This window comes from Dermacentor andersoni, chromosome 11 (genome assembly GCF_023375885.2).
Source record: "Dermacentor andersoni chromosome 11, qqDerAnde1_hic_scaffold, whole genome shotgun sequence".
Classification (NCBI taxonomy): domain Eukaryota; kingdom Metazoa; phylum Arthropoda; class Arachnida; order Ixodida; family Ixodidae; genus Dermacentor; species Dermacentor andersoni.
Window position 1 is genome coordinate 107,633,419 of NC_092824.1, and position 26,676 is coordinate 107,660,094.

The 26,676-nt window shown below is 45.2% G+C and overlaps 1 protein-coding gene across 2 annotated transcripts; it reads left to right on the forward strand.

The window, feature by feature from the left end:
* Positions 1-25,185, forward strand: LOC126539406 (pancreatic triacylglycerol lipase-like). 2 transcript variants are annotated; one of them, XM_050186230.3, is made up of 11 exons: positions 1-103; positions 627-744; positions 7,280-7,557; positions 10,488-10,634; positions 12,574-12,682; positions 13,684-13,803; positions 15,647-15,778; positions 18,832-19,092; positions 19,495-19,615; positions 21,803-21,982; positions 24,930-25,185. In XM_050186230.3, exons 2-11 carry the CDS (start codon positions 642-644, stop codon positions 25,015-25,017), a joined length of 1,539 nt encoding a protein of 512 aa, XP_050042187.1. In that variant the 5' UTR covers positions 1-103; positions 627-641; the 3' UTR covers positions 25,018-25,185. The 2 variants fall into 2 exon arrangements, with proteins under 2 accessions (XP_050042187.1, XP_054931334.1); XM_055075359.2 differs by lacking the exon at positions 1-103 and having other exon boundaries at positions 421-744.
* The last annotated feature ends 1,491 nt before the right edge of the window (positions 25,186-26,676 follow it).

Here is a 26,676-nt window from a genome sequence, read left to right on the forward strand (position 1 = left end):
CCGTTAGACATCGTAAGGTCGTATTGTTTACACCATTCCAGCAAACGCACGGAGGACCAACTGATCCGGGTCTTGCGGTGCTGCTCTCAAGTTGTCGCCCGAGGTAACGAAACCATGCGTAGAGGCACGTACCCGCTGAAAGGGCAATGACCTTTTTGTTCCAGAAGGCGTCTCTATATTCCGAGTCCGTGCCCAACGGGTTCATTATCAATGCGGGTCTAACGGTTCGCCGCTGTGAAGGGCAAGCAAGATCGGTCAGGAGTATCGCGAGTACATATGCAGAGTGCTGACACGTTAGAAGCTTTCTCCGCTTCTTGTATCTCGCTGTTGTCTCGAGTGCTGCTAGATGTCACACGGACGCGTATCGCGTCGAGCATGAGAACATTATACGGCTCGATGCGTACATATCAGCGTTGTTGTTGCTGCCATGGACCGATGGTAAAGCGTGCTCGTCAAAACATTCTCGCCTCAGTATATATACGAACTTTGACGAAGAGAGGTGTTGCTAGTTTCTGCCGAAACAGTTCAGTGAACCCCCGGGAGGCTGTGCAACGTAGCTGGCGCGAAAAAAATTTCATAGCATTCGGTTACAGACTGACAGCTCACGCTCGTAGTTCTTTCCGCAGTTTTGGAAACGCGCCATGCATCGGCATCGAGGAGCCGCTCTGTGTGCACTGCTAGCGTTTGCCGCCTCCCTTCATCACACGGTTGAAGAAAGCTCGTCTGAGCAACCTCAGGTCAAAGGTGAGTTTCAGACGCTCCCTGTCCATCAGGGCCAATTTGCCAACTCCTTTATGCAGGAGTAACTTCTTGCCTAGTGTTCCACTGTATTCGACAGTCATTGTACGCTGGCAGTCCATGTACTCTGCTTGCTTCCTCATAAGCGGGAACGTACAGTCCGCCACAAAAGTTTACGGGACATGGCATCTGCGAAAGATCTGGGGCCTAATTCGCAAAGCTTCTTTGTTCGTAAGTGTTCTTTGTCATTGGTTGCCCGCCTTCCCAAATAACGTGTCCAGTATTGCGATTGGCTGGGATACGCTCTTACGAACATTTCCTGCGCGACGGCTTTCCGTGCATAGGGGCCCTGAATTCGCGCGAAGCCTTGGCACATAGCATAGAATTCAAAAGCTTTAGCGTGTAATGACTTTCGCGACTTATACGAAGTGATGTAATAAACTAGAAGGCGGAACAATTGCCGGCTATGTATGCCAGGCTAACCCCGCCTGCTTCAACATCACCACCACCACCACCAGAAGGCCTTGAAGAGACACTAAAGATAAAAATAACTTGAGCTGTATGAATAAATAATTACGCTATTATGATAAAAATAAAGCCGCTCTTACATCGAGAGGCGCTTGGTAAGCCAGAAAAAATGCAACAATGAAAGACTGATGGCGAAACCGCCTTGAAGTTTCCGCACCATCTCTCCGTGAGGTCACAAATTTGACATCATTTTCTTACCTTAAAAAGCAAGAAGCAGACGGCGTAGACATGCGAAACACCACGAGAAAAGGCACAGAAGTTTAGTAAAGGCATTATGTAAATGGCGGTGTATCGTTGTTGCACTTAAGATATCTCATTGGCGTAATTACGTAGGTGACAGAGCCGGCTACATGGACAACATTAGGGTTAGTACGGATGGTTATATGTAAATAAGTCAATTATAGTTATGTGCATGCGTGTTTTGCTGTATGTGAGCTATCCGGAAAGACAACAGCAACAGCAAGAGCCAAGGTCAGCAAAGTCCGGAGGTGTTAAAAAAACTTTTAGAAAACCGCTAGTGCAATATGTTATCACCACTATGTCAAGTAAATTAAAAATTGAGATTTCCTGCAGCAGTGTTTCGAGCCTGTGGTCTTCCGTAATTCCAAAACTCATGTTGCTTTGGAAAGCTGCGTGTCAATCCATGAAGTCCCTTAAGTACGCCCAGCTTATAACGTTGTTCGAATGTCGACGCACTTGGTGTTGAAATCAGCGTTGATGTTTAGATGAGGTTTTTATATGTGGTTACTGTTCTTTTGCTGTACATTTATATGCATATGTATATATCTAGTGTTGTCAACAAGTACATATATTTCTGTTCATACTAGAGGACCAGTTTTTCCTTTCATTGAACAGTTGCTTTCCTAGTTTTGTATTTGATCTAGATATGAGAGCTAGGTGTTCTATAAGTGCGTATGTAAATATTTTTGTGCCGAATGCAATTGCGACATTGCCTGTGCGCCGCAGAACAAAGGCTGTGTTTATTCGACCATTAATTAGAGATAACAAAAACAGGAAAGCACGGAACAATGCCAGCGAGCTACAAATATGGAAACAGCATGTTTCATTAACTGCTAGTAGTGCTTTTAGGAAGGCTAGTTGGCTGCTGGATTCTGGATGTATGTTATCACCACAAAACAAAATGAGACAAATAAAAAACCTGATGTACGTGGTTTCTGTTTCAGCGGTTGTGGTGCCGGCGTCTCCTAATTGTGTCGCGTTTTATATTGCGCTGGTAAGGCGAATTTTTTTTTTACTTTCAGCATTATGAATGAAATGTAAGGGCAAGGGAAATTCAAGCACTCTACCAGAGCTTTAACGCTCTCGCATAAAACTAACGGTTCAGCATCACGCTTGTGCTTATGCGCGTTCACAGATGTTGGATGGTCCTCGCAAATTCTGTATTCACTTCCAAATGTAAATTCATTCGAAAAAAATATATGCCTGTAACAAGAGAGCACAGATAACCGCGATAATGACTACGCTAATCAATATGTCTGCTTAAACGATTGTGACAGTGATATGAATTTTGCGAATGAGAAGCTTCGAAAAATTGACATTCTGCGCAAAAAATTCACCAGACCTCCCTCTAGTCGCCACACACCATCGAAGCGCAATATCTTAAAGTGAATGAATCTTCTGTGGGCAGCTTATGGTATGGAGCCGAATTCACATAGCTTTTCGTTTTCAATTGCTATCCGCCATCTTCCGGCTACCTTATAATAGTACGTCGAGCATCACTATTGGCTAATATTTTCTCTTACCAACCTTTCTAGCGTAAGAACGTTTTGTTAATACGAGCTCCGATTTACAGAGCCGCGTGGTTTCAGTGGAGCCGTGCAAGTGCTTGGCAATCGAAGGCGATGAAAGTATATTGCGGAAGCCTCCGATGTGAAGAGAAAGAACTGAGTTTTCATAGAAAGTTTCTTACGGGGAATTAGGCTATGATTGTCGAAACGTGCTTATGTAAAACTGGCTAACGCAGACCAGGACATGCTATTGCTAAGCTGAAACCGCACGCAGCGGCGGTCACAAATGTATGCAGTCGCCGTCACATTTTTGTCCGTTTAGTTTCTCATCAGCGTGTTTCTGCAGTTTTCTCGTCAGGGTACCTCGTAAAGTATTTGGTGGAGCTTATTTCTCAGGCCAGTGGCGCATGCTTTACAGCGTGTGCCGTTATAACCCTCTAGACGCCGCATGCGGCTAACACTACCGCCGTAAATCTTGGTGCGAGAACTGTCTGATAACTATTGTAATTAAGTGACGCCAACAATTCTTTAACATACAGGATTGAAGAAAAGGAGGCAGTTTCTCTGTTATAGATCTTGCATGGTTGAAAACCAGCGCTGCAAAAATGAGGACACACACGCAAAGCGTGAACACGAGCACAGACGATGATGTTGCAACCTTTTTCTCTTTGAAGTTGATGCTCCAAATAACGGTGCCAAGAAAGCTTTCTTTAAACGTTTTATTGCTTCATTGAACATAGCAAAACAAGCTGCACAAAATAGGAATATTAGCCCGCTTATCATATGTCCAGATATGTTTTTACAATACGTGTAAATACGTGTGCATTTTTTTTTCATTCAACCAGTGCGTGCATAGTAATAGTATAACTATGAGATTCAGACTAGGTCATTACTACTTCGGAATCACCAAGAGTAGCATCGATCGCTTCCCCAAGCATTGCTGGCGGTGCACATTGAGGCGCGCGATGCAATAATAACAAAGCAACAACGTGAAGGACGCTGAAGTAAGCCTGCGACATCGAGTGATGAGCATTACCACAATTATTGATATTCATCCCGTAAGCATACACATAAAAAATCCAGGCAGGCTCAACTCCAGTTGGCATCTATGTGGACGTCAGTACTTAGGTCTTGTTGTGATACCCACTGACCCAAGTTGGTGTGAAAGAGGTTCATGGAAGAGTGGTATACACCAAGTGGCGCACTAATTAGTTGGCGTCAAAGTGTTGCGATGAATAGGGGCACATATATATTGGTACATACCCAGTGGTACATACCCAGTGGTACACATCCAGTGACCTCAGTGGCAAATTTTTTTTTTTTAGGCTGCAATATCTTTGAGATCGGTCCATGGAAACACCGAGATACAAACCAGAAACTAGCTGGCCTTAGCGAAAAATGCTTCGCATCAACACTACCGAGAGAAAGAGAATAGGAAGGAGAAAGAAGGGGGAAAAAAGAAGGTGCATCACAACCGCGGCCATGCCAAAACGCATCACATCACACACAGAGCACGAACGTTACAGGCGAGAGTGTAGTCCCGTAGTTGAGAGCTCTAGTACAGCTCGGCGAGCCCCGTATCGAGTTAACGATCGGTCTTTCCGAATATTTCACCGGCCGAATATTTTTTGTTTAAATGTTGAAACTTTGCCATTCTATGATCAAGTGCTCAGGGAATTAGAACGAAGGAAAAAGCCTTGGTTGTTCGAAGCTTATTATTCTCCTGCCGTTGCCATTCATTTTAACAAGCTATACTGCACGAGACACTACAACTACTACTACGCTTAATGTAATATAGCTGACTCTGACACCCCCACTACCATCATCGTTATCCTGTCGCTGTCACTGGTGCACAAATTGGACGAAACAATTGCAGCTTTTATTTCCAACACAGGGGCTTTGCAAAACGTTACGCGAGATTTACGGGAAGATTGCAGTAGGGCGTATAAGACAACCACACGTCCGGTTAGAGACTGTCACGACGTTGTCCTCTTTCGACCACATCTCGGCGCAACGTCGGTAGCACTTCGGGCATACCTGTCTGTGTCGGGGCATGATAGTCACACTATAAAGATAAAACGAATAGCATGACACACAAGCAGTTGTTGGTCCGTTGTAATCGCATACGAAGACGAGAGCGTTTTCCCCGACATGGCCACAACAGCATGGACCTTGTAAGATAACATAACGTAAACGTTGCCTGTTCCGCATGCAAGTTACATTGTCGTCAGCGGAGGTATTGTAGGAACATATCTTGACGTATGATAAGCGTTGTAGATAAGGAGAGGCTACTATGTTAGTTACAGCCGATGTACAGAGGCAGGCGTACTCGAAGGAACCCAACAGACGTGGTGGTGTACTTTGTCTTTCGTCGTCAGGGCCCAGACTTAATTTGCACAGAGCCTTCCAGCTCAAGAATTCATTCATTTTTATAATAAATTCTTTAATTTTCTCGGTTTGTGTAAGCTTCACTTAAGAATACAGAAGGTGTGGATCGCATCGATGTTATCTATCATGCAATTGATTGAGTCATTGTGTGCTTTTTTTTATCAAGTTGCACCACTGTGGTGGCGGTGGTGAGTTGTAGCAACAGATGGGTTTAGCCTGGCGATCAATGCCGGCAGTTGCTCCGCCCGAGCGTCTCTTATAGAATCACTGTGGTGTTTCACCACATGTCCATCAAATCACACTCTCTTAAGAATCCGATAAGGAGACGGAAGTTACATTGCGGTCGTTGTTTCGTTAGTCACCCTACGTTATTAGTTTCATACTTAATTCTTCTTCTTTTTATTCAGGCACTTGCTCGTTCGTCATCTTTTTGTGGCAACAGCTCTGCATTAGAGATGTTCAATGCTCCCAAAAGTACAAGGTCAGAAGCTTGCAAGGAGCTTCCTTTCATCAAGGCCATATTTTCACTCAGTGAAACTTGCGTCTGCAGATGCGGCAACGCAATGTCCCCGATTTATTCAAAGAACTCCACTTGCCAAACATGGGATTCGCTATTGAGGTTGTCAAAAAGACTCGCATGAGTGTGCAACCCGAATGCTCATGCGCTAGCTGTAGTGCGGGCCAGGCATTCTCGCTCCGGATATCGAACTCGCCGAATTGCTTGGGGGGTCGGAAGGTCCTGCTTTCTCCATGGTATTTCATTGAAAAGTTTCAGTTTCATTGTAAATTGTTTCAGTTTAAACTACTACGCTTCACTCCGATGATCGAGTGCTCGCCAGCTTTCCAAGCATAGACAGGTGCGACCGGGAACACAGCAGCGCACCGAAAGAGGCACCACCGCCGAAGCTGCCCCCACGCCATGATATTATGACACCACATTTTTTACACGGCACGGAAATACTGGGATTCCCCGGATGCCATCGGGGCGGTCTCGCCGCCCGTGATACGTGGAGGTCAACACTGTCTGCTGGTGTTGCGGGAAGCGCGCTTTACGACACTTCATCGAACACTCCTCTCTCATCGGTGGACGCGGCGTCGCGCGCACTTCCACCAGGGAAAGAACCCTCTGGCGCCTCTCTCGCACTCTTTCACCTAGCTCGCTGAGTATTGCGCCAACGGCGTGAAACTGAGCAACGCGGTAGGAAAAGCTAACGCTTTAAAAGAAAGCAAAAAGAAATTAAAGGCAGGTAGGTTAAACATATGCAGGTCCGGTTGGCTACCCTTCACTGGAAGAAGGGGATAAAAGGAAGAAAAAAGAGAAAGAAAGGAAAGAAAATATTGTTAGGGTATCAAGCTCACTTGCAACAACGGGGCCGCAGTTTTCTATCGGTGCTTTTTACTATGCTATTCTTTTTCGCGCTTCGTCATCAGTGTTCAGAGCGGTGCACTACCCCTACCCGCGTTATCAATGGGATAAGCCGACCATGAAGAGCGGATGGTAAGAATGGCATAGAATCGAGCGGAAGACATCGCTACAGAATTGCGGCCCGGAAAGTGACACATGCGCTCTTTGCCACCTGTACTGGATCGTCCAGCAGCCTCGTGGAGCTCTTGCCGAAAGCGCAGAGGCGCGTAGCGTCACAAAGCTGGTGAATTATTTTTCTTTTGCAGTTAACATTATTAGAAGGGAAGCTCTGTTACGGATGGCAGATAACTACGTGGTGGGATGAAACCAGCCGGCATAGAATGAGGTCGGAAATCGCTGGCGGAGGCCTTCGTCCTGCAGTGGCCATAAACAGACTGATGATAATGATGATGATGATGATGATGTTGATGATGATGATGATTATCCTTATTTATCATTTTTGCCACCGCAGACAAGTCTTGGCGATGTTACGACGATCTGGGCTGCATCAGCGTCGGCGGCGTGTTCTACCACCCGCTGTACCGGCCCATGAACTTCTTTCCAGAGGAACGAAAGGTAATAAACACGGAGTTTCTGGTGTTCACGCGCCAGAACCCGACGCAGGAAGATTTCCTCACATGGAACTCCACCGTGGAAGAGATCAGCCGCTGCCACTTCAACGCCAGCCTGCCGACCAAGATAATCACGCATGGTTGGCTTGACACCATTTTCTTCGGATCGTGGCTCAAGGTATGCGGTCATTTTGGCTTCACGGCCACCAGACGAGTGGCAGTCGCTTTGATTGGTACAAGAATAACCCTGTGCAATATTGGCCGCTTTCACGGTTTCATTAAGCACACTCTAAAGAACAGTATTATAGATTGGTGTAGATTAACACAGCATTATTATACACCCTTTATGAGTGTATTTGAAGAAACCTTAGTTCTACATGTATTTTACAGAAGGGTTGAAATCCGGGCCCGTTGGTATATAGTTGAAAGAAAAAAAAAACAGTCAGGAAACCCAAAGGACAAGAGGAGAGGTTCACACCACAACGACTGGACTATCAACTGAGCCTTATTAGAAACGGCGTAGTCCCAGCAAGGCCAGCAGAGCATGTATTATATCAACAGAGTATGTATTTTATAACAGGAATCAAGAGACGCGAAAACGGTCTGGTCAACGGCCAAGCGTGGCGAGCAACAGCAACAGACTTCTTTCACTCCTTTTGCTGGCGCCCATATTTATCACTACAGAATGAATGAATGAATGAATGATCTCTTTTCTTCTCGGTCAGTTACGGAATAGATTCCAGAGAAAAAGCTACAATAATATAGCTTGAGAACATCTTGGGCCTAGAAAACTAGTAAGAAACATCCCACAGCAGGAGCACGCTGGTTCTGGCTATGCATTCGTTGCCGAAATAACCACATTTCAACCATCAAAAAACTCAAGATATGAGGCGAAACATTGGGGGATGAAAGGTGTCGAACAAAAGCACGCACGAGAGTAAAATAACAAATCGGATACTATTATGTGTTCTTTTTCTTTTATTCAATTTTTTTACTGCCAGGCCTATTACTGAGGCTATTACGGAAGTGGAAAAAGAAAGCGTACCTAAATTGTAGGAATGAGCATGTTGTCGGAGACCAAAAAGAAAGAAACAGTACAAAGACCTAGATACACAGATTATCAGCTTGACAACTGGGACACATTCAGATCTGAGGTGATACTAAGGCGCACGGCTACCAAACACAACCAACCAGCTGGGCATTGTTCATAAATGGATATAAGACAAAAAACTACGGCACATTGTCACTGAACATAACGCCACTAGGACCAACCTAAAATGCGCTAAGTGTTGTGGCCTGTACAACGGGACCAGGCAGCCTGTTCCATTCCGCTACTGCATCAGGGAATCATTTTTTTTACAATTTATACAAAACTTTTATAGTATTAATTGATGCTTTTCATAAAATATAGCCTAAAGTAACCTGCACAGGCAAAGCATAAACATCACGGGAGGCATCAGTTGAGGGAATAGGTGACATAAATTGTAGGCTCTGCTTGCCGTGGTTTGTTCTTACGCGGGGAACTCATTGACGCAGAATATTCGTTCAGCTGACTGGAAAGGGCTGAGTGTTGCGGTGGAAAATGAGGGCCAGACTTTCTCTTCTTGAGTGTGGCACTCTAACTGCAGCGCCGACGCGTAAGTGTGATGTTACAAATTTCAATCCATTTTCTCGTACTCGCCCCGTTTTTATGCAGGAAAAGTTCGCGAAACTCTCAAGACCGAGTCTTTAGTTCCATTAGAATACAGTGGATCGGATTGGACAAACTTTAATAAAGGTCCTGCAGTACGCACGTCAGCGCGCAGTGGGCGTCTCCCACGCAGGGACCGACAGGGAGTATATCTGGCGGCCGCTGCGCGAGCCTGCTGGACAGCCCATTGCTGGTCTTGTAAGAGCGGGCTTCGTAGTGTCTTCTCCCGCTTGTCGGAGGTAGAGTCGGGCGGAGCGTCTCTGCACTCCCAGACCACGTGTGCGAGTGTCGCCGTGACCCCGCACGAGGGGCACGCATCGTCGGGGTAGACGTCCGGGTAGATGATGTGTAACGTGGCGGGGTTTGGATAGGTATGTGTTTGTAACAAGCGTAGCGTTAACGCCTGCGGCCTGTTTAGTTTGGGGTGCGGGGGCGGGAAGAGACGTCGTCTCAAGTAAAAGTGTTTAGTGATTTCGTTGTACGTTACTGGGGCGTCCCTGTTCGCCTCCAACTCATCGAGACGTGGCTGCGCGGGGGGTGAAGGCGCGGTCGGTAAGCGTGCGCGCAGCGTTGTGGGCTGTCTAGTTGAAGTTGGGCGGGAGTATTGTTAGCCAGTCGAGTACACCCAAACAGGCATTCTAAAATGCAAGACGCCACAGTGAGCCGGTGCGGGAAAATCAAGGCGGCGTCGCCACACATCTTTCATTCTTGCGTCTTTTGGCCTTACCCTCCCACGCAAGCGTGGTCGTTTGAATACTGAAAAAAAAAAACGTATTTTACTAATATAGCTCCAATTAATGCTCCTCTTTAGTGACATGTTGATTGATTGATTGATTGATTGATTGATTGATTGATTGATTGATTGATTGATTGATTGATTGATTGATTGATTGATTGATTGATTGATTGATTGATTGATTGATTGATTGATTGATTGATTGATGTGTCGTGCAAGTTTAGCGAGATTTGTCAGATACGGGAGGCCTCTCGGCATCTATTCAAAACTAGGGGTCAATGTAGGTTCCAGTTCATTATGCCTAGAATTCTGGCTAGAGTAAATCAATTAGTTCTCTTCGAGGGGCAGATATATTCTTGAAGCACTGGAATGCCGGTACTGAAGATAGTTATCGAGCCTCTCCCCCCCTCCCCAACGGGACCTGTACGAAGCAATTAGCTCTCTAGTTTCATATATATGTATTCGCAGGAGTTATCCACGACCGAGCTAGGAACTTTCGCTGTCACCGAATTATCGCGCTCGCACGTCCTGGCGCTTAGCTCCCCATTTATCATTAGTTGCTTCGTAAACAGCCGCCCTCATTCGTTATATCAATTGTTTCCTTTACGCAACGTCAGCAGTGGGATAAAGCTGTATGTGGTTATGACAATTTCTCATTCATTGTTTCGTTTTTTCGCTAAAGGACATGAAAACAGCCTTCCTACTGGTCGGAGACTACAACATCATCATCGTCGATTGGCGAGGGGGCAACGGCCTTCCGTACACGCAGGCTACAGCCAACACGAGACTGGTGGGAGCCGAAATCGCCGTGTTCATCAAGAAACTTCAGGTCATGGGCGGAACGCATCCGTGTCTTGTGGAAAAGTTATTCAGATTGAATAAGTTTCTTGCCGTTAGTAGCTCGGGGGCTCCTAACTGAATACCACGAGAAAAAAAAAGGAAATCGTATTTCTCGACAACCACTGCAGAGATTTTAATTATTTTGTCGCATTTAAAATAAACAGTAGCTTTTAAAGGCATTTAAAGTACCATTTAAAAGACTGTAAGCAGTAGATTTCCGATTTAGGCTGTGAACGTTTTTACAGAAATTGCGTAAATTGCAAATTAAGAAAAGCACTCAAGGATCAAGTTTATAACTCAATAACTCAGTAACGATAAATGATATCACAATTCTGTAAACTGCACCCAATGATACATATAAAGGAGACAAAATGGATATACTGCACACCACTTTGAAGTATACCACAATTTTACGTAGCACTTTTGCGAAACACTCTTAAACATTGTAATACCCTCACGTAAGCTGTAAATTCGTTTGTAAGATTTGTCACCTTTAGTTGCTTTAACAGATGCAGTTTACGTAACGGCGATATCTAATTTTGGTGTTCCGTAACGGAACACCAAAATCACCACCCGCTTCTATTCTTCTCATATTTCATAATTCGGCAATTTTAGTTAGTCATTCAATCTTTAAATCAATATTCTGCTTCGTAGAATCAGTAGAGTCTAACGCTCTCTCTCTAATTCAACAAATTTTATTTAAATTGGTCACACGGTTGCTTCATAAAAGCTTCTTTTTTTCGTTTTACGTCTACTTGAATAGGGAAATTGGAGTTGGCCTGTAGCTAAATTTTCCTCTTACCAGCATTAATTCATCTAAAGCAACACATTTACCTAGCACAACCACCACCATCATCATTATTTCTTTCTTTAATTCTTGTTGCATAATAGAGAAATAAAGTAGCCGAGGTACTGCCCCAATCTCTCCCCAGCAGTTCTTGTGTAGAGACTGCAGAGAACAGAATTAGAGGGACATCTTTTCAACACGTCATTTCTATTGGGTGAACTTTTAGAGGCGGTGACCCTCTTCAGCCGCAATGGATGGACTTTGCGAACGTAATGAATGCGTCAAATCAAAGCCGGATTTCGCGCTGTCTCTGAGATAAAATCCAGGATGTGTACTCTACGATCATAAAGATCTCTCCATGATGAAAAGCTGTGAAAGCTAATTTCGATATCTCGCGGTCCGCTGATTAGGATTAGTTAAAATCAATAATTGTCATCCACTCGAATGTAGCATGAAGTTACGAAGCAAATCCCTGCGGGTTCCTCAAAAAGAAAGCTTCGCAGTTGAGGAAAAAAATCGTCATGCTCCGGTAATTCGCGTTGATTGCATTTGTAGCTTCCTGCTACATTCGGGTGGATGACAAATTTTTTTCTTTCCATGAGCTTTCCTTCACATTGCAGGATTCTGCCGAAATGATTTGCTGGATTAGTTAGTCATGTAGGGTTTCTCATTATAATCGTTAGCTTAAACTAAATAATTATTTATGTGCTAAATTCAGGACATGATAACCTTATCAGCAGGATACAACTAAACGCTTTCACTTACGGAAGTTTTCTTTGCAATCTACGTAGGCCTTTCCTAATGATGCATCTGCGAAGATACTTTCCGTCCCTGCTAAAATGTATTCATGTATTCTTTTTTTGTTCATTCTATTTAGATTATGGAAATCAGGGCCCGATAAATCGTTATTTGTTCACTCGGGTGCCTGGCCATATCCCAGTGCTATTAATAATTGGCAATTACAGCACCAGAAAGTATCTTTTCTTTGTTCTTGGAACAAAACAATACCGCGTAAATTCATCGTTTCACTATCTCCGTGTATTCGGATAGCCCAGCACAATGTATATTTTGCAACTACAGCAGCAAAAGGTTTTTTTTTTCTTTTATATCGTAAGCAAGGCGCTATGGTTCTATTCCACAGGCCCTCTTCGGCGCAAAACCCGAATCGTTCCACATACTCGGCCACAGCCTGGGTGCCCACGTTGCCGGCTATGCCGGTGAACGAATACCTAGTCTCGGACGAATCACAGGCAAGAAAACATTTCTCTTGATTTTACCATGATCCTCCTTGAGAAGTCGTGAGCTCCAAGGTGACCAAATCAACGTGAAAACAACGGCAAGCCACTAAATCTCAGACCTGACCGGAATCCGGAAGCCCTAGGTCACCCTGATGGTAAGTCCATCAGGGTGACCTAGCAACGGTGAGTAGATAACATACTGAAAACAAACCCAGATGGGACTTCAAATGTGCACTGCCAGGACATCGACCTCTCCCGGCCCTTTAAAATTACACCTTTATTTTGTCGTACGACTTCCTTCGATGCCAGCGAATTTCCTAATCTTATCAAGTCAACTTATCCTCTAGTGCCACAGACTGCATTTCAAATCTTTTGGGACATATTCCGTTATTCTAGTGACCACAGTTCGCTTGCACTGCATACTACACGGTCTGCACAACTCCACCTCCCAGTCCGCATCTCAACTGTGATTATTAACTGCGAGGCCTTGCAGTGACACAACGCGAACGTTTACTCATAATGAAGACTTTGTTAGGCTCCGTGCGGCTTCAATGCTTTAATCAACAATACGCCTCGCCCTCCTCCCCCGCCCCCCTTTTTTTCTGTGGGTGATATTCAGTAGGATTTGTTTCCGTGTTTCTGTTACATTTTATTTTGTTCTGGTTATTTTAAAACTTCCCAAATTTTCTTTTTCATTTAATGATACGATACTTATTCTCAGATTCTAGTTCATTTTCATGCACATAGCGTAACAATTTTTTTTATATCTAAATCTTGACCAATTCTCTAAAGTAGATATGCTCTAGCACCATATAAGTACGCACTCTACTCGGCTACTGTACCCGCGCTTGTTTTTATACTCGCGCTACCGTCGTCCTGACGAACAGATATCGAACACGCAGCCCGATTGCTGGAGAGATATTGGTGTTCTAGTTGGTTGTCCGTTTACGACAATATTAGCTCGTTTCCGACTTGCCTGCGCTGCAGCCGTGTTTCACCGTGTTTGACTGCAGGTCTGGACCCAGCCGAACCGTACTTCCAGAAGATGCCGAAGGAAGTCCGCCTTGATCCTACAGACGCCGAGTTCGTAGATGTCGTCCATACCGACGGCGCCTCGTTTGTCATCGACATACGTAAGCTGGGCGATAAGCGAGTGATGCAATAGCTTTGTCACCGCACGAGACAAAATTTATAGATTTCAAATTTATGCATACTCAAAATGCATCAAGGGGCCAGTCGCGTGGCAATTTTTCATGTATTCACTGGCTTCTTTGATCCTTAGAAAAAAGAAACATTTATGAAGCATGTATCGAGCAACAGAAAGTTGTATACGAAGTTTCTCGCGTTTGTCTACGATTTCCACACTGACACTTTTCATCTGACTATATTTGAGAAGGTGAATAATTAATTATAATTAAGACTAATCATGTAATTAGGTGGAATGAAAGAAATAATATGAGTATCTCCAAGCGACAGCAAATAAAAATGCCTTGGTTTCTTCCAGGTACGTGGCATTTGCATAATGTTTTGACTCAGCTTACATGGGACACCCGGTATATACCCGTATTCACCGAAATTTTCTAACGAATAATAATATATTACAAAATAAAGCTGTCGCTCTCTGTATTTCACTCAGTGTGGAGCCTGGGAAGTGAGTCAACTCACGACATTTATTTCACTTAAGCCACATCACAGCCGTCAGAGTCCAGTAACGCTGCAATACAATCTCCGTGCACTACAACAGTACAGCGCAGCGTTATCAAGTTCCCGCGCTCGTTCGGATACAAAGCTATTCAAGAGAGTATCCTGTGATCAGGCGTCGCGCAGAACAGACACGCCGCGCTACAACCTCAAACCCGACGCATATTCAGTGTAGGTCTCCAAGCCTTGCGGAATCCTGCTTTGCCGTGGTGAAAAGGAAATGTAACGCTTCAGCTCTCATGCCCCTTACAACTCCCTTACGTGAGATATCGTATCTATCGCATTCTTTCACTGATTAACGGGAACGCTGCGGCGGCAGCCCGTCGTTTCCAATTTTAGCTGAAAAGTGCTCCCCTCGAAGTTGGTATCCATAGTTTGGCAACTGTAATCTCATCGGTGATAGCATGACCGCTGTCGTCGACAGGACGGGGACAAGGTAGCGTATCGACAACTGGCAAAAAAAGGTGTCTACTCTGGCAGTTCAGCAGTATCGGCATGAACTGCACGTGTAGAAGAGGCCCGTGTGTGTTGGAGCGATATCCCTGTGAGATTACAGGCTCCTGCACCATGCAGCACCAAGTTGCTGCGCGGGAAAAGGTGAGGAACAAAAAGGGAGAGATTCTAAAATTCTGCAGTTTTACCTGTCGTAGCTACGATTTGATTATACGGCACCACGTAGTAAGAAGGGGGGGGGTCTCCTGATTAATTTCGATAACCCGGAATTCTTCAAGGTGAACCCAAATCTAAGTAAAGGGCCGATTTCCTTTCATGTGGTTCCACTCGAAATGTGGCCGCCGCGGCCGGGATTGAAACCGCGACCTCGAGTTCAGAAGCACAGCGACATATTCGCTAAGCAGCTTTAGCGAGTGGAGAGCGCTTTCTGACTTCAGTAAGCCCATGCAGTTACAGTGAATATAGTGTCTACAAGTCGACTATTTGCAACGTGTATTTACATTATATGTGGAAAATGTTCTTTGTTCTGATATTCGTGACTTACAATTGCTTTTTTTTTTTTTTGCTAATACAGGCCCTTGGCTTTTTTTGCAGTTTATGAATTAATTTGTTAGCCTTGGCTGCGCGCACAGTTAGTGTTTTCTCGTTTCTATATTTCTTTGGATCTGCTCACTTTAAACCTTTTTCCTCCTTAAGTGCATCTGCTTTAGCTTGTCTGGTTGAGTCCTATTCTCTGCCTTCATCTCCCTTCTCTCTCTCTCTCACACACTTTTTCTTATCAACTGCGCCATTACATGACACACCGTTTCTTCATGTCACTAGTGAAAGGAGAAGGGCTCGGAATGTACGATCCCGCGGGTCACGTGGACTTCTACCCCAATGGAGGCATCAAGATGCCCGGATGCGAGTTCAGTACGAGAGTGTTCAAGTTCGTCACAGAAGGTCTGGTCAACGGTGAGCATTGCCTCCAAATATAATCTGATAATTTCTGCTGTGGAGTCGTGTGGGGCAGCAAGGCTAGCGAATTCATGCGTAGCCCGAGATTCTGTGAAATATTTAGGGAATATTGGAAGTAATAGGGCCCTCCACAAAACGCACAACGATATATAGGCCGAACAGGGCGCTGAAATTACGCGCCGTTGTTGTTCGTTACACGAAAACTAAGATGGTTGCAGAAAGTTCCGCTTTACTAAGTCCATATACAGAACCTGTAGGCAGCGGTTTGTCCTCGATCTACGTACAGTCTCATTCACTATGAGCTGCAACACGGTACTCGTGGTTCAAGGGGTTCCAAACTGCACGGCAGCGCAACGTACTAAAAAAAGCCTCAGTTTCGCTCGAAAGGCGAAGTACCGACTGCGATAGCAAATTTGTAGTCAGGTATACGATCTAAGCATAGTAGTTTTACCGGCCATACAAACTTGCAAACATAGGCATGCTAACTAAATTAACAGGCATGCAAATGCAAAATAAACAGTTGTTAAAAAAACATCAGAAGTTACGAATAAGGAAAAGAAAGAAGTTGACTTGCCATGCCAGCCCTTCGAAAGTGGATGTCCAACGAAGCTGTTGCGAAACAACCACTACAACTGTTGAGGGGCGTATGCAATGCTTTATTGATGGTTTGGATGCTTGTTCTGAGCTTGTTCATTATTGAAACGTATACGCTGTTCTGAATGCATGCTGTATGCGAAATTCGAATGAATGTATGCACTGTTCGCTTCACTTCGCTGAGTCCTTGTGGCCTTTGCATTACGAGGGGTATGAGCCACTGCATTTTTGCTAGCTTAAGTGGGTCTGAACCATTGCTGATGACGATCATTTTTGTTCACTGACTGACACGAGAAACGCCGACCACCGAGAGGCTAACAGCATCGCTGTAAAAGCTAATGAGGTATTTGTGTGCCCTAGACAGAATAAATGGTCTGTTAAAAGCAAAACACCACTGGTTGTAACGCAAAAGATCAAACTGCTACATGACTAGACTGCAAGAAAGACTAATTGGCAGGCCAGAAGCAAAAATAGCCGCTTGTCATGTATTAGACGACAAGAAGGGGAACCGAGGGGCCCGACTTTGTAGTAAGGGCACCGTTTTAGTAAGAGCGGTCGCAAGTGTTTGTTAGTCAGAACCACGGAGTTTATCTTACTCCGTGGTCAGAACCATATGAAACCAACAGATAATGAAGAAAAGGAAGGCATAGGGGAAATTATTTGTAGTTTTCAACTGAAGTATAAAAATGAGAAGCGAAAGGGAAATAGATGGGGAAAACTTGCTGACGGTTGGAGCCAAATCAACAACCTCCGTATTAGGCGCGTTGGACTACTAATTGTGCTACAGCGACGGCAATTCCCACGTCCATGCATTATTGGGTATTTGTGCACGTGTACAAGATCTAGTCTAACCCGCAGTGGTTGGTTAGCGGCTATGGCGTTGCGCTGCTAAGCGCGAGGTCGCGCGATCGAATACCTGCCACGGCGGCCACATTTCGATGGGGTAGAAATGCGGAAACACCCGTGTACTTAGATTTAGGTTCACGTTAAAAAAACCACAGGTGGTCCAAACTTACGGCGTCCCCTACTACGGCGGGCCTCATAATCAGATCGTTGTTTTAGAACGTAAAACCACATAATTTTTAAGATCTAGTCCAAAAGAGTGTTAACCATCGCGACATCTCCGACTCAAAACCGACAACAAAGCTTGCATTACCAATTCTGTTTCTGCATTCCGCCAAAAATCTCGGTCGCTGTTTTAATTCTGATAATTATAATTCGCCATACTTTGTTCAGCATTGTGGAGAACAGTAACTTGTTTTTAACAGCCGGTTGTTGCGAAATATTTGGTTAGTTCTGATATTCGAAAATATTGAATAGCTCATCTTCAAATACGTATACAATATTGTACACCAACGATACGCATACGAAACTTCGAATATTCGCCCACCCTATAGTAAATACATTAGCAAACCTAAAGCGATCTATACCCTGCCGGTAAATTCACTGTTTTCCTTCAGCTGCACGGACACTAGACCAAAATTAAACGTATGGGTAAATTATTCACTTTAGGTTAGCTTGGAGTGTGTTAAAACACATACACGTTCTTAAAATCCACTTCACAGATGTAGCGAGAACTTTATTGACTTTTCTGTCTCACTTCAGTGACACGCTTCAGAAAATATTGGCAACACTAAACTGTAATGGTTCATAACTTGCAATGGAAAACCAGACCTGTCGATGACAAACATAACTAAAAGGCATGCATACAAACAGCTTAAAAGTGTGGTTGTTTGGGCTAGTTGGTTAGATACAGCAATGGGGGTGCAGAACAGTCAGTGTCTTCCAGCGCTATCACCCACATTGATGCAAACAGCGACACAGGAAGCAACGACACGAACAACATAAACGCCGTTGCTTCTCCGTGTCCGTCCTATAGCACACCTGTGTTTCAGTAGCAGGATCCCCACCAACTTGTTCATCTTCCTGCCATTCTAACACCCGTTTTCTTGAACGATCATCGACCAGAAACTCTTCCTCCGCGCCACTGTGTTGTAGAACTATTTGCTAGGCTAGTTGGTTCTGCAAAGCTAAACAGGCAAATTAGCGCATGATGGAAGGATTAATTAGTCAGCAGTCGAGGTAAGTAAGAGACGATTAGAGCACTCGTGGTAGAAAAGCAGGGGAGACAATGATAGGACCGGGGTCATTGCAAGTGTAACAGTACAGTATATTTAGTGATATACGTCTTAAATGCTAAAGTTAATATCTAAATCAGATAGGAAAAAGGCTAGACAGCGATATATGTAATAAAACCTGAATAAATCAAGCAGGACCGTTTCGAAGGGGGATTCGAGTTGGAGGGCTGAGTGGAAGGACGTTCTAGAGCATGGTGGGATATGGAACTATAGAATTACGGAAACGACAGAGCGAATTCAATAAGTGGCAACGGGCTTACGATAAGCGGCACCGCACGGTGTTACGTTGACAAAAAAAAAATCTTTCGCTCTGCGCAGGTGCCCGCGCCATCGGCATTTGCCACCACCAGAGGGCAATCGACTACGTCATCGAGTCCATCACCGACGTGCACTGCCCGTCACTGGCGTTCGCCTGCTCCTCGTACGAGATGTTCGAGAAGGGCCGCTGCTCGGACTGCGGCCGCGACGGCTCCAAGTGCGCGCGCATGGGCATGCACTCCGACGGCTGGAAGCGCTTCAAGAACGACAGCCGCTCGGTGCGCATGTTCGCCGCGACGAACAGGGAGCCACCGTTCTGCCGTGAGCACACGTGGAAGAGAGCACGCCTAGTTAGGCCTAACTCTTACCCTATGCCTAGCGACATCGCCATCGTCATCCGCTTTAAACGACTGTACAGCTGTACGACTGTACGAAAGTGGGACCGAACGTAAAGGCTTGACGTTCCAAAGGTCAGCAGGAGACTATAAGGCATGCCGAAGTGGAGGGTTCTAGATTAATTTGCCCACCTGCGGTTCTTTAACGTGCCTAAACCTAAGTAAATCAACTTTTTGGCATTCCGTTGCCATCGCAAACGAAGTCGCCCCTCTCACGATTCCAACCCGTGACCTAGTACCCGGCAGCGCAACGACATAGCCACTTATACACACGGTGAAGTTTGACAACTGTTCAGAATAGTAATCATGGTTCTCCTACTTTACGCAGTATTCCACTACCTGGTGGACGTCGAGATGTTCAACAATCCGGGCGCTTCCGCTGCAAGCGGGGACTTGATTCTCAATCTCGAAGGAACGAGGGACAGTTGCGATATGAAAGTCAACAGAGGGTACGTTATACTTTTTCCCACATCGCACTTAGCGCTTGTAGCACTTGTACACTGCTTGACTGCTTGAACATGCCAAACCTACTGTCCAATCTACTGCCCAAACAGAGAACAGCCACACTGCGACGGAGTACCGACACATGTTTTCGAAGCCCCCAGAAACACGACCGCACATTTCCTGCACGTAAATTGATCATATTTATGAAGTACGAAACTGGGGAAAACATTATAGGATATTTTAGGTTTATACTAATGTTAGCGCGAACGTATCAGACGAATGCATTATGACGTCAAGATGCATGCAGTTCCCGGGTATACGAACTGAAAAGGGGTCGTGTAGGCCGCTCTGGTCCTTCCCACTTGTTCATATTTTTTTCATGGGGGGGGGGAGGAGGAGAGAGAAGACAAATTAGAAACATCATGTCTGTACTCTTCTAACGCATTACTTGTACATCAGTGAAAGTACCAGCTGCTTAGCACCTGGGCCAGTGCGCATAGAAGTAATTTCCGACGAGTTTCCTGCTGGTGTTCCCGCTTCCAAGACGAGGGCATAAGTCGGGATGAAATGGTCAAGCGCCGACACTCAAAGAGTCAATTTTTGTTCAAACGATGCGATCATCATCACAATCATCAGCCTATTTTTATGTCCGCTGCAGGACGAATTCGTCTCCCAGCGATCTCATATCACCCCTGCCTTTCGCGAGCAGATTCCAACTTGCGCCTGCAAATTTCCTAATTTCGTCACCCGACCTCATTTTCGGCCGTCTTCGACTGCGCTTCCCTTTCCTAGGCACCCATTTTCTAACTCTAATGGTCGACAAATAAGCTCGAGAACAAGTTAAAGACCTCGCAAAGGCCGAAAGAATGAAAAATGTTAGGCAATTACATACATACACAAAAACAAAAATAAATAAAACGCAAGAAACCCACAAGAACGTGGTTGCGCTTCACATAAATTAGACCCATGGAACACTGCGTGTACTGGAATTGAAAAAGACAAGCCCACTTGTCGAAACAAATTGGTTACCGCTTTTACCTTGTTCTCGTTTTGCTCATCGTCTTACATGTACTGGTGAGATATAAATGATATTTTTCGGATCTCCGAGTAATAGACGGCTGGCTGTAACGCCTTCCTTTTCTCTCTCTCTTTCTTTCCAGCGTCAACCACTACATTTTTTTCTCCCTCTGGGCGAAAAAGAATTTTAGTGTATCACCAGCATGGCGTACAGGGTGATATGCTTGTGAAGAGTACTCGCCTCCCTGATGACATGCTGCCTTTCTTTTTTTTTTTTACCTGCTCTCGTATTTCGAATAAGATGGTTAATTGGGGTTGTCAGCAGCTGCGCTGGTTTTCTTGTCTCACGTTTTCTGTCGCGCTGCCACATTTTTATGAGCGCATCACCAATTCGTCCTGTTTTCCCCCTTTAATAAGGCTCAACTCTTTCAAGTGTTTCTTAAATCTCCCACGCTTACAAACAACTGCGCTTGAATATTGCAAGCATGAAGCCTAGTCACGTTGATGGATTCACAAGATTTTAGAAATGGTTTTAGGGGCAAAAATAAGGCGCGGGCAACAGAATAAATGACACGGACAGGCGTACAAACAGTGTGACAGTGCGGACAGTGCGCCTGTCCGTGTCTTTTATTCTGTTGTCCATGTCTTATTTTTGCGCCTAAAACCATTTCTAAAAGCCATGTACCAACTAGCCCGGCAGCAGACGTCACTAAATTCACAGGATCCGTCCGGAAACTCCTTACTCTGCATACATCGAACTCTGCAAACAAATGCACGTCATAAAGTCGTTTTCGAGAAGTGGGGCCCCTCTTATAGCTTGCGTTGCATCAGTCAGAAGCTTTGGAAGGGCCTGAAGTGGGAGGAACAAATACGTGCGCGCGCGCTCTGTGACTCCGATAATAATACAAGTGTTCACAGAGACGTTTACTACACTGTTTCTTTGTGTTAATTTTGGTAATTAGAAAATTACGTTTTTTCGGTTTCTTAAGAGATTATACCGTCGACATCGAGTTATTCAGCTCAAGAATTAGTATTAGCTATCTGGCTCAGGCACTCTGAAAGATAACTGTAAAGATTAAAAAAAGAAACTATAACGATAGCACAGCTGATCACACATGTCGAACGGACGAGATGATAGTTTACTGCTAACCTCTCAGCTGAATTTTCTTTTTCAGCACTGTCACGCTGTACCCCAAGGCTAAGTACAGCTTCGTGGCTAAGACACCTGTACACGTCGGAGACATCAAGAAAGCATTCATCACGTACAAGAGCAACAGTCTCCTCAACATTTTCTCAGCGAAGATGCACCTGCGGAAAGTCAAAATCATGCCCATGAACAAGCCAACGAGCAGGCAGTGAGTATTGCGAACTCGTCGGTATATCGAACTGCGCTAAGCCTGTCGTGTTATTCGGCTGAGTAACCTACTAGTCCAGCATGTATAGCGGTTGTGACTGGGCTACAGCACAGACAGACAGATGCACGGTACGGCAGTATGGACGCTGTTTGCACCATGGTTCAATCACTATACCATTAAAACCAGCGTGTTGTTGAAAAGCTGGCACTGTATTTGATCATTTTTATTTCCATTTGCATTCTTAGTTTATTTCAAATTTATGTAATTAAAAGAAACTCCTTTGAAATTTCTCCGCTGCTGGGCGTGTTTGAAACCACGTCATAGAGTTTCCGCATGTACAGCAGCCTGACCCTTTAGCGTTGCGCCAAGAATGAGCAGCGAGGGAATGACTGTCAGTGTCAGCCCGCGCCGACGCGTCACCGCTGCAATCTCGGAGGCCATGCAAAAGGAGGGGTGACTTTATGAGCGTGCTGCTAGATGGCGCAGTCGGTCAAGAGGGAAGCGCCGGAGAGGAGCCTGCCTGCAGTGAATGGCTCATACATGACGCGTTTTGGCGATGTTGACAATACAGTGTGTCACTACCCGGCAGTCGTCGTGAGATGGGTTCTATCGGAAATTTTTCAACAAACACTTCACTTTTCATTTTCCTCACTCTTCGCTGTTTGCTCAGATGTGCCCCTATTGGTGGTATCTACTACTTGGCATGACACGGAGTAAGAAGAATAGAAATGACTTATTGTATCGTAAAATACAGGCCCTTGAGCCACATTTCGTGAGGATGCTTTTCACCCGTTTAATTAATCTATCATCGCCGGTCTCGATCAGTGATACAAAGAATCGAAAATGAAATTGAAAATTGCGAAATACGGCTGGCCCGAATTTAGTGGACATATCGTCTCGTGCGGTAGTTCTGTCGGTTCTAACGTGGTCCTGGCAAAGACGCCAGCAGCTTCCCGACCACGTCTCCACGACATTGAACCAGGTTTCCCATGACAGACTATGAAACAGCGACGTCATCCTAGCCGCGATGCTTGAGGACCAGCGCGGCGAGATAAGACGTCACGCACAAGACGTCTATAGACTCTTTTCATCCGAGTCCATCATAGCATCCGTTCCGCCGAGTGGCCACTCCCGGCCATGCGGGGACGTGGTTTCGAGCGAGCAAATCACAAGGAACAAATATGATAAAAAATATTCCTGCGATAATCGGTCCCTAGGCCTCGCTTCGCACGGAATCTTGCATCGATAGGGAGCGTGGTATAAACGGCTTCTCATTGTTACATCCACGCCGGTTCCTTTGCGCATATATTTTATCGCGAAGGTAAATTTCGGGACACGTTATTAAATACCATCACTGCATTTAGTAGACTTGTTTCATCTAGCGCAGAAGCTGAAGTACACGTTTTCTGAAAAGATGCCGCGCGAAAAACATGTTACTATACCCTCGGAAATAACCACGGCACCGCGTCATGCTTAGTAACGCTCTCCGTGCGGTCACATTCGTGGCGAGCATCTCGGCTATCTGCAGAAAGACGCCGTCACCGTTCTTTTCACATGTAAAATTACTCGTTCAGTCCGCCTATAGGAGCAGGCCACGTCCATTCATGATTTATTCTCAAAGAAACAGATGAGTAAATAATTCTGGGATTTTAGGTGCCAAGACCACGATCGGATTATAAGGCACGCCGTAGTAGTGGACTCCGAAATAATTTTGAACGCGTGGGTTTCTTCATTGGGCACCTAGTGGACGGTAGACGGGCGTTTTTGCATTTCACACCCATCAAAATGCGGCCACCGCGGCCGCGATTTGATTCCGCACCCTCGTGCTTAGCACCTCAACGCCAAAGTCACTAAGCAACCACGGTGGAGAAACAGACGAGTACACTCTAAAAACAGTTTGCACCCTTTGGGGTGTATATTTGTCCCACAACAATAATCGTCATCTGCCTTGCTTGCGTTTCCTTTCTTGAAAACTCGGCGCTCGCTACTTTCCTGTCGAGAATGCTGCGTCACACTGATAACGCGCATGCCGTTCGTGACTGGGAAGTACCGGGCTCGCAGCGTTAAAGAAAGGAAACGCGGACAAGACAGATGACGATTATTGTTGTGGGACAAATATACACCCCAAAGGGTGCAACTGTTTTTAGAGTGTAGTTCAAAGCACGGCGCTAAACAAACCCATCACCAAACCCACCTTTCGTGCTAAATTACTACTAAATATTGTCAATGTCTTAGAGGACTCTGTACCATTATCAATCTGACAAGCAATATAGCTAACAGAATTCAACAGCTGAAGGGTAGAGATTGGAAGGCAGTACGGTACGTACAAGTCAGTTCCGAGTCTTGCTTGTAGTACCTTTCTTAGTAATTGAATTCCGTCACTTACCAAATGGACCAGATTCCCTTCCTTTCGACAGCAGCACTGGTGCGGTGTTCAATGAAAATGAAATGTCACATAAAGTGCGCAATGGCTTCCGACGACTCCTACGTCATCCTTCAGGCGCATGCGCTATCCGTTGATTGCGAGCGTTCCCGTGTGGCCCAGAGAGTATCTCACTATAGTGAGAAACTATATGGTGTGGCGTGTAATACTTGTTCAAACGTTGCCGACCATCGGTGCGAAGAAACTGGAGCCACAAAGTGTAGAGCAGAATTTGCATTGGTGCAAGCACGTAGCAGCATCTTTTGCCGGGTACTGCGGGAGCGGGCCTAAAGAACAAAAGAACAACCATAGGATCCACCGCGATAGTGCTCAGCTTGTTCTTATCGCTATGCTTGAGGCCAGTGGTCGCTCTCCGTGACTTTGTCTTTATCTGCCCCGTCATCATACCCGCAGCCCAGCCCGGGAGGCGCAGACGGCTGACGACTGCGATTGAGATTAAGCACGCTTGCTCTAAACGGGTGTGCGAAAGTAACAGATCATCTTAATCTTTTTTTTTTCTCACAGGCAAAGAACAGAACGAACGATGGTTTTCTGCTCCACAGCTCTGGGCGGACTGACTTCCGGGAGGCTAACAGCCCTGTCACCGTGCTGAGATTCCAATAATTTATTGAAACGCAATTCTCGATGCATTTTCCCCTGCTGCCCCCGTCGCTGTTCGTCTTCGGAGGGTGGTTCACCCAGTTCAGCCATCACTGCAACACTCGTCACATTAACATGGACCTCCTGTTCGACGACAGACAATAAATTCGGCAGTATCGTCTGTTTGTTGATGCTTACTATGGCATGCTTTTGACACCACCTCGCTTTTTGAAGCAGAACCACAAAGCTAACGCTATGTCCGTCAGACGCTGGGCGCACAATTGTGCTCGCCGAGATAGTGCATCGAAAATGAAAGCACTGATAAAAATAATTGGGTTTAATAACGTGTGCAAGGTGTTCTAGAAAAAAAAACTATCTGTAAAGCAGATGGCTGGGCGTTTGCGCTAGTTGTGTGTCGTCACGTAGCGAGTTCACTTCTTTCATTGTTTTTCACAATATTTTACATAAGGCATATTTGTTCGAGTGGTTGGAAAGGCTTCCTACAAGTATGCTAAACACGAAACAGTTAACGGTCATTCTCTTATCTGACGCTCCTGCATAGAGAGTTCTCCCGCGGAGTCCACGTTCTTTAAACTTGAAAAAAGGACTCGCCGACCAGTTTCCATTTCTTAATCCATGCCGATGCTGTACGATTTCCACGATCGTGAAGATGTAAGAAATGTGGTGAAACTAAGTTTTCTGCGGGCAAAAATGATTCGCCACTAAAGGTGCTGTACTGCGACGACATTTTGAAATGGAACGAGCAAAGAGAACACAGGGCACGCGGTGCCCCTGGCACATGTGCTCTGGCTCGTCCCTCTTGTAAGTGGTGCCGGGTTGCGGAATGGGTCGTTACACACTTTCCCAACTCGCAGTCCTAAAAAGATTAACGTTTCATCATCTTCAGCCCCCTATACGTCGAACACAAAACGAAGGCTATTCTCTGTGATCTGAAGTTATGCGTGTATTGCTTCAGCTGAATCTTCTCTATTAAAGGTGAAAAAGTTGAGAACTTTAGCCACAAGTAGGGCCGACTATCCTAAAATCATAGGTGGAAAATAAAAGCTAGTGAAGATGCAGAAGCCTTTAAAAATCTATAAGAAATGGAAAAACATTAAGAGAGCAAGTCCGTAGATCGCAGAGAAAAAAAGAAGGGCAGGTTATGGCAACAAGAAAAGCACGAGAGTACAGGAAACTAGAAATATAAGTTACCTAGCGTTCACAAAGAATTTATCAATTGACTCTCTACTTGAAAATCTCCCAGTGCTGCCAACCTCTGTTTGCTGAGGCACGGCAAGGGTCCAAGTATTTTTTGCGCAGGGAAAGGGTGCCTATTCGAGGCCTTCAGATAACTGCGGAACATCTCTCTCTCATTTTCAACCTCAAAAGACTCTGCGACCTCTGCTAATCCTCTGCGATTTTCGATTAGATTTACCTTCCCATGACGTCCATTGTTTTAATCTCCAAGAACATCGCTTATCTCTACTACGTTTTTAGATTTTTTTACATGATGTTTTTCAAGAAGAAGGCGGAGTGTAGGCCTCCTGGAGAAGTTTTTCGCATTACCCCAGCAGACCCTATTTCTGATTGAGTTTCTGAGATAAAAGCACATGTCTAAGCGCCCATTTCAGTTCACTTCGTTCTACGTTGTCTTCGGCAGCCCAACATGAAG

Excerpts from the sequence above, each read along its gene's own strand:
- LOC126539406 (XM_050186230.3), top strand. The coding sequence starts at position 642 with ATGCATCGGCATCGAGGAGCCGCTCTGTGTGCACTGCTAGCGTTTGCC. Across the intron at positions 745-7,279 it reads TGAGCAACCTCAGGTCAAAG|ACAAGTCTTGGCGATGTTAC; the intron begins GTGAGTTTCAGA and ends TTGCCACCGCAG. Across the intron at positions 15,779-18,831 it reads CACAGAAGGTCTGGTCAACG|GTGCCCGCGCCATCGGCATT; the intron begins GTGAGCATTGCC and ends CGCTCTGCGCAG.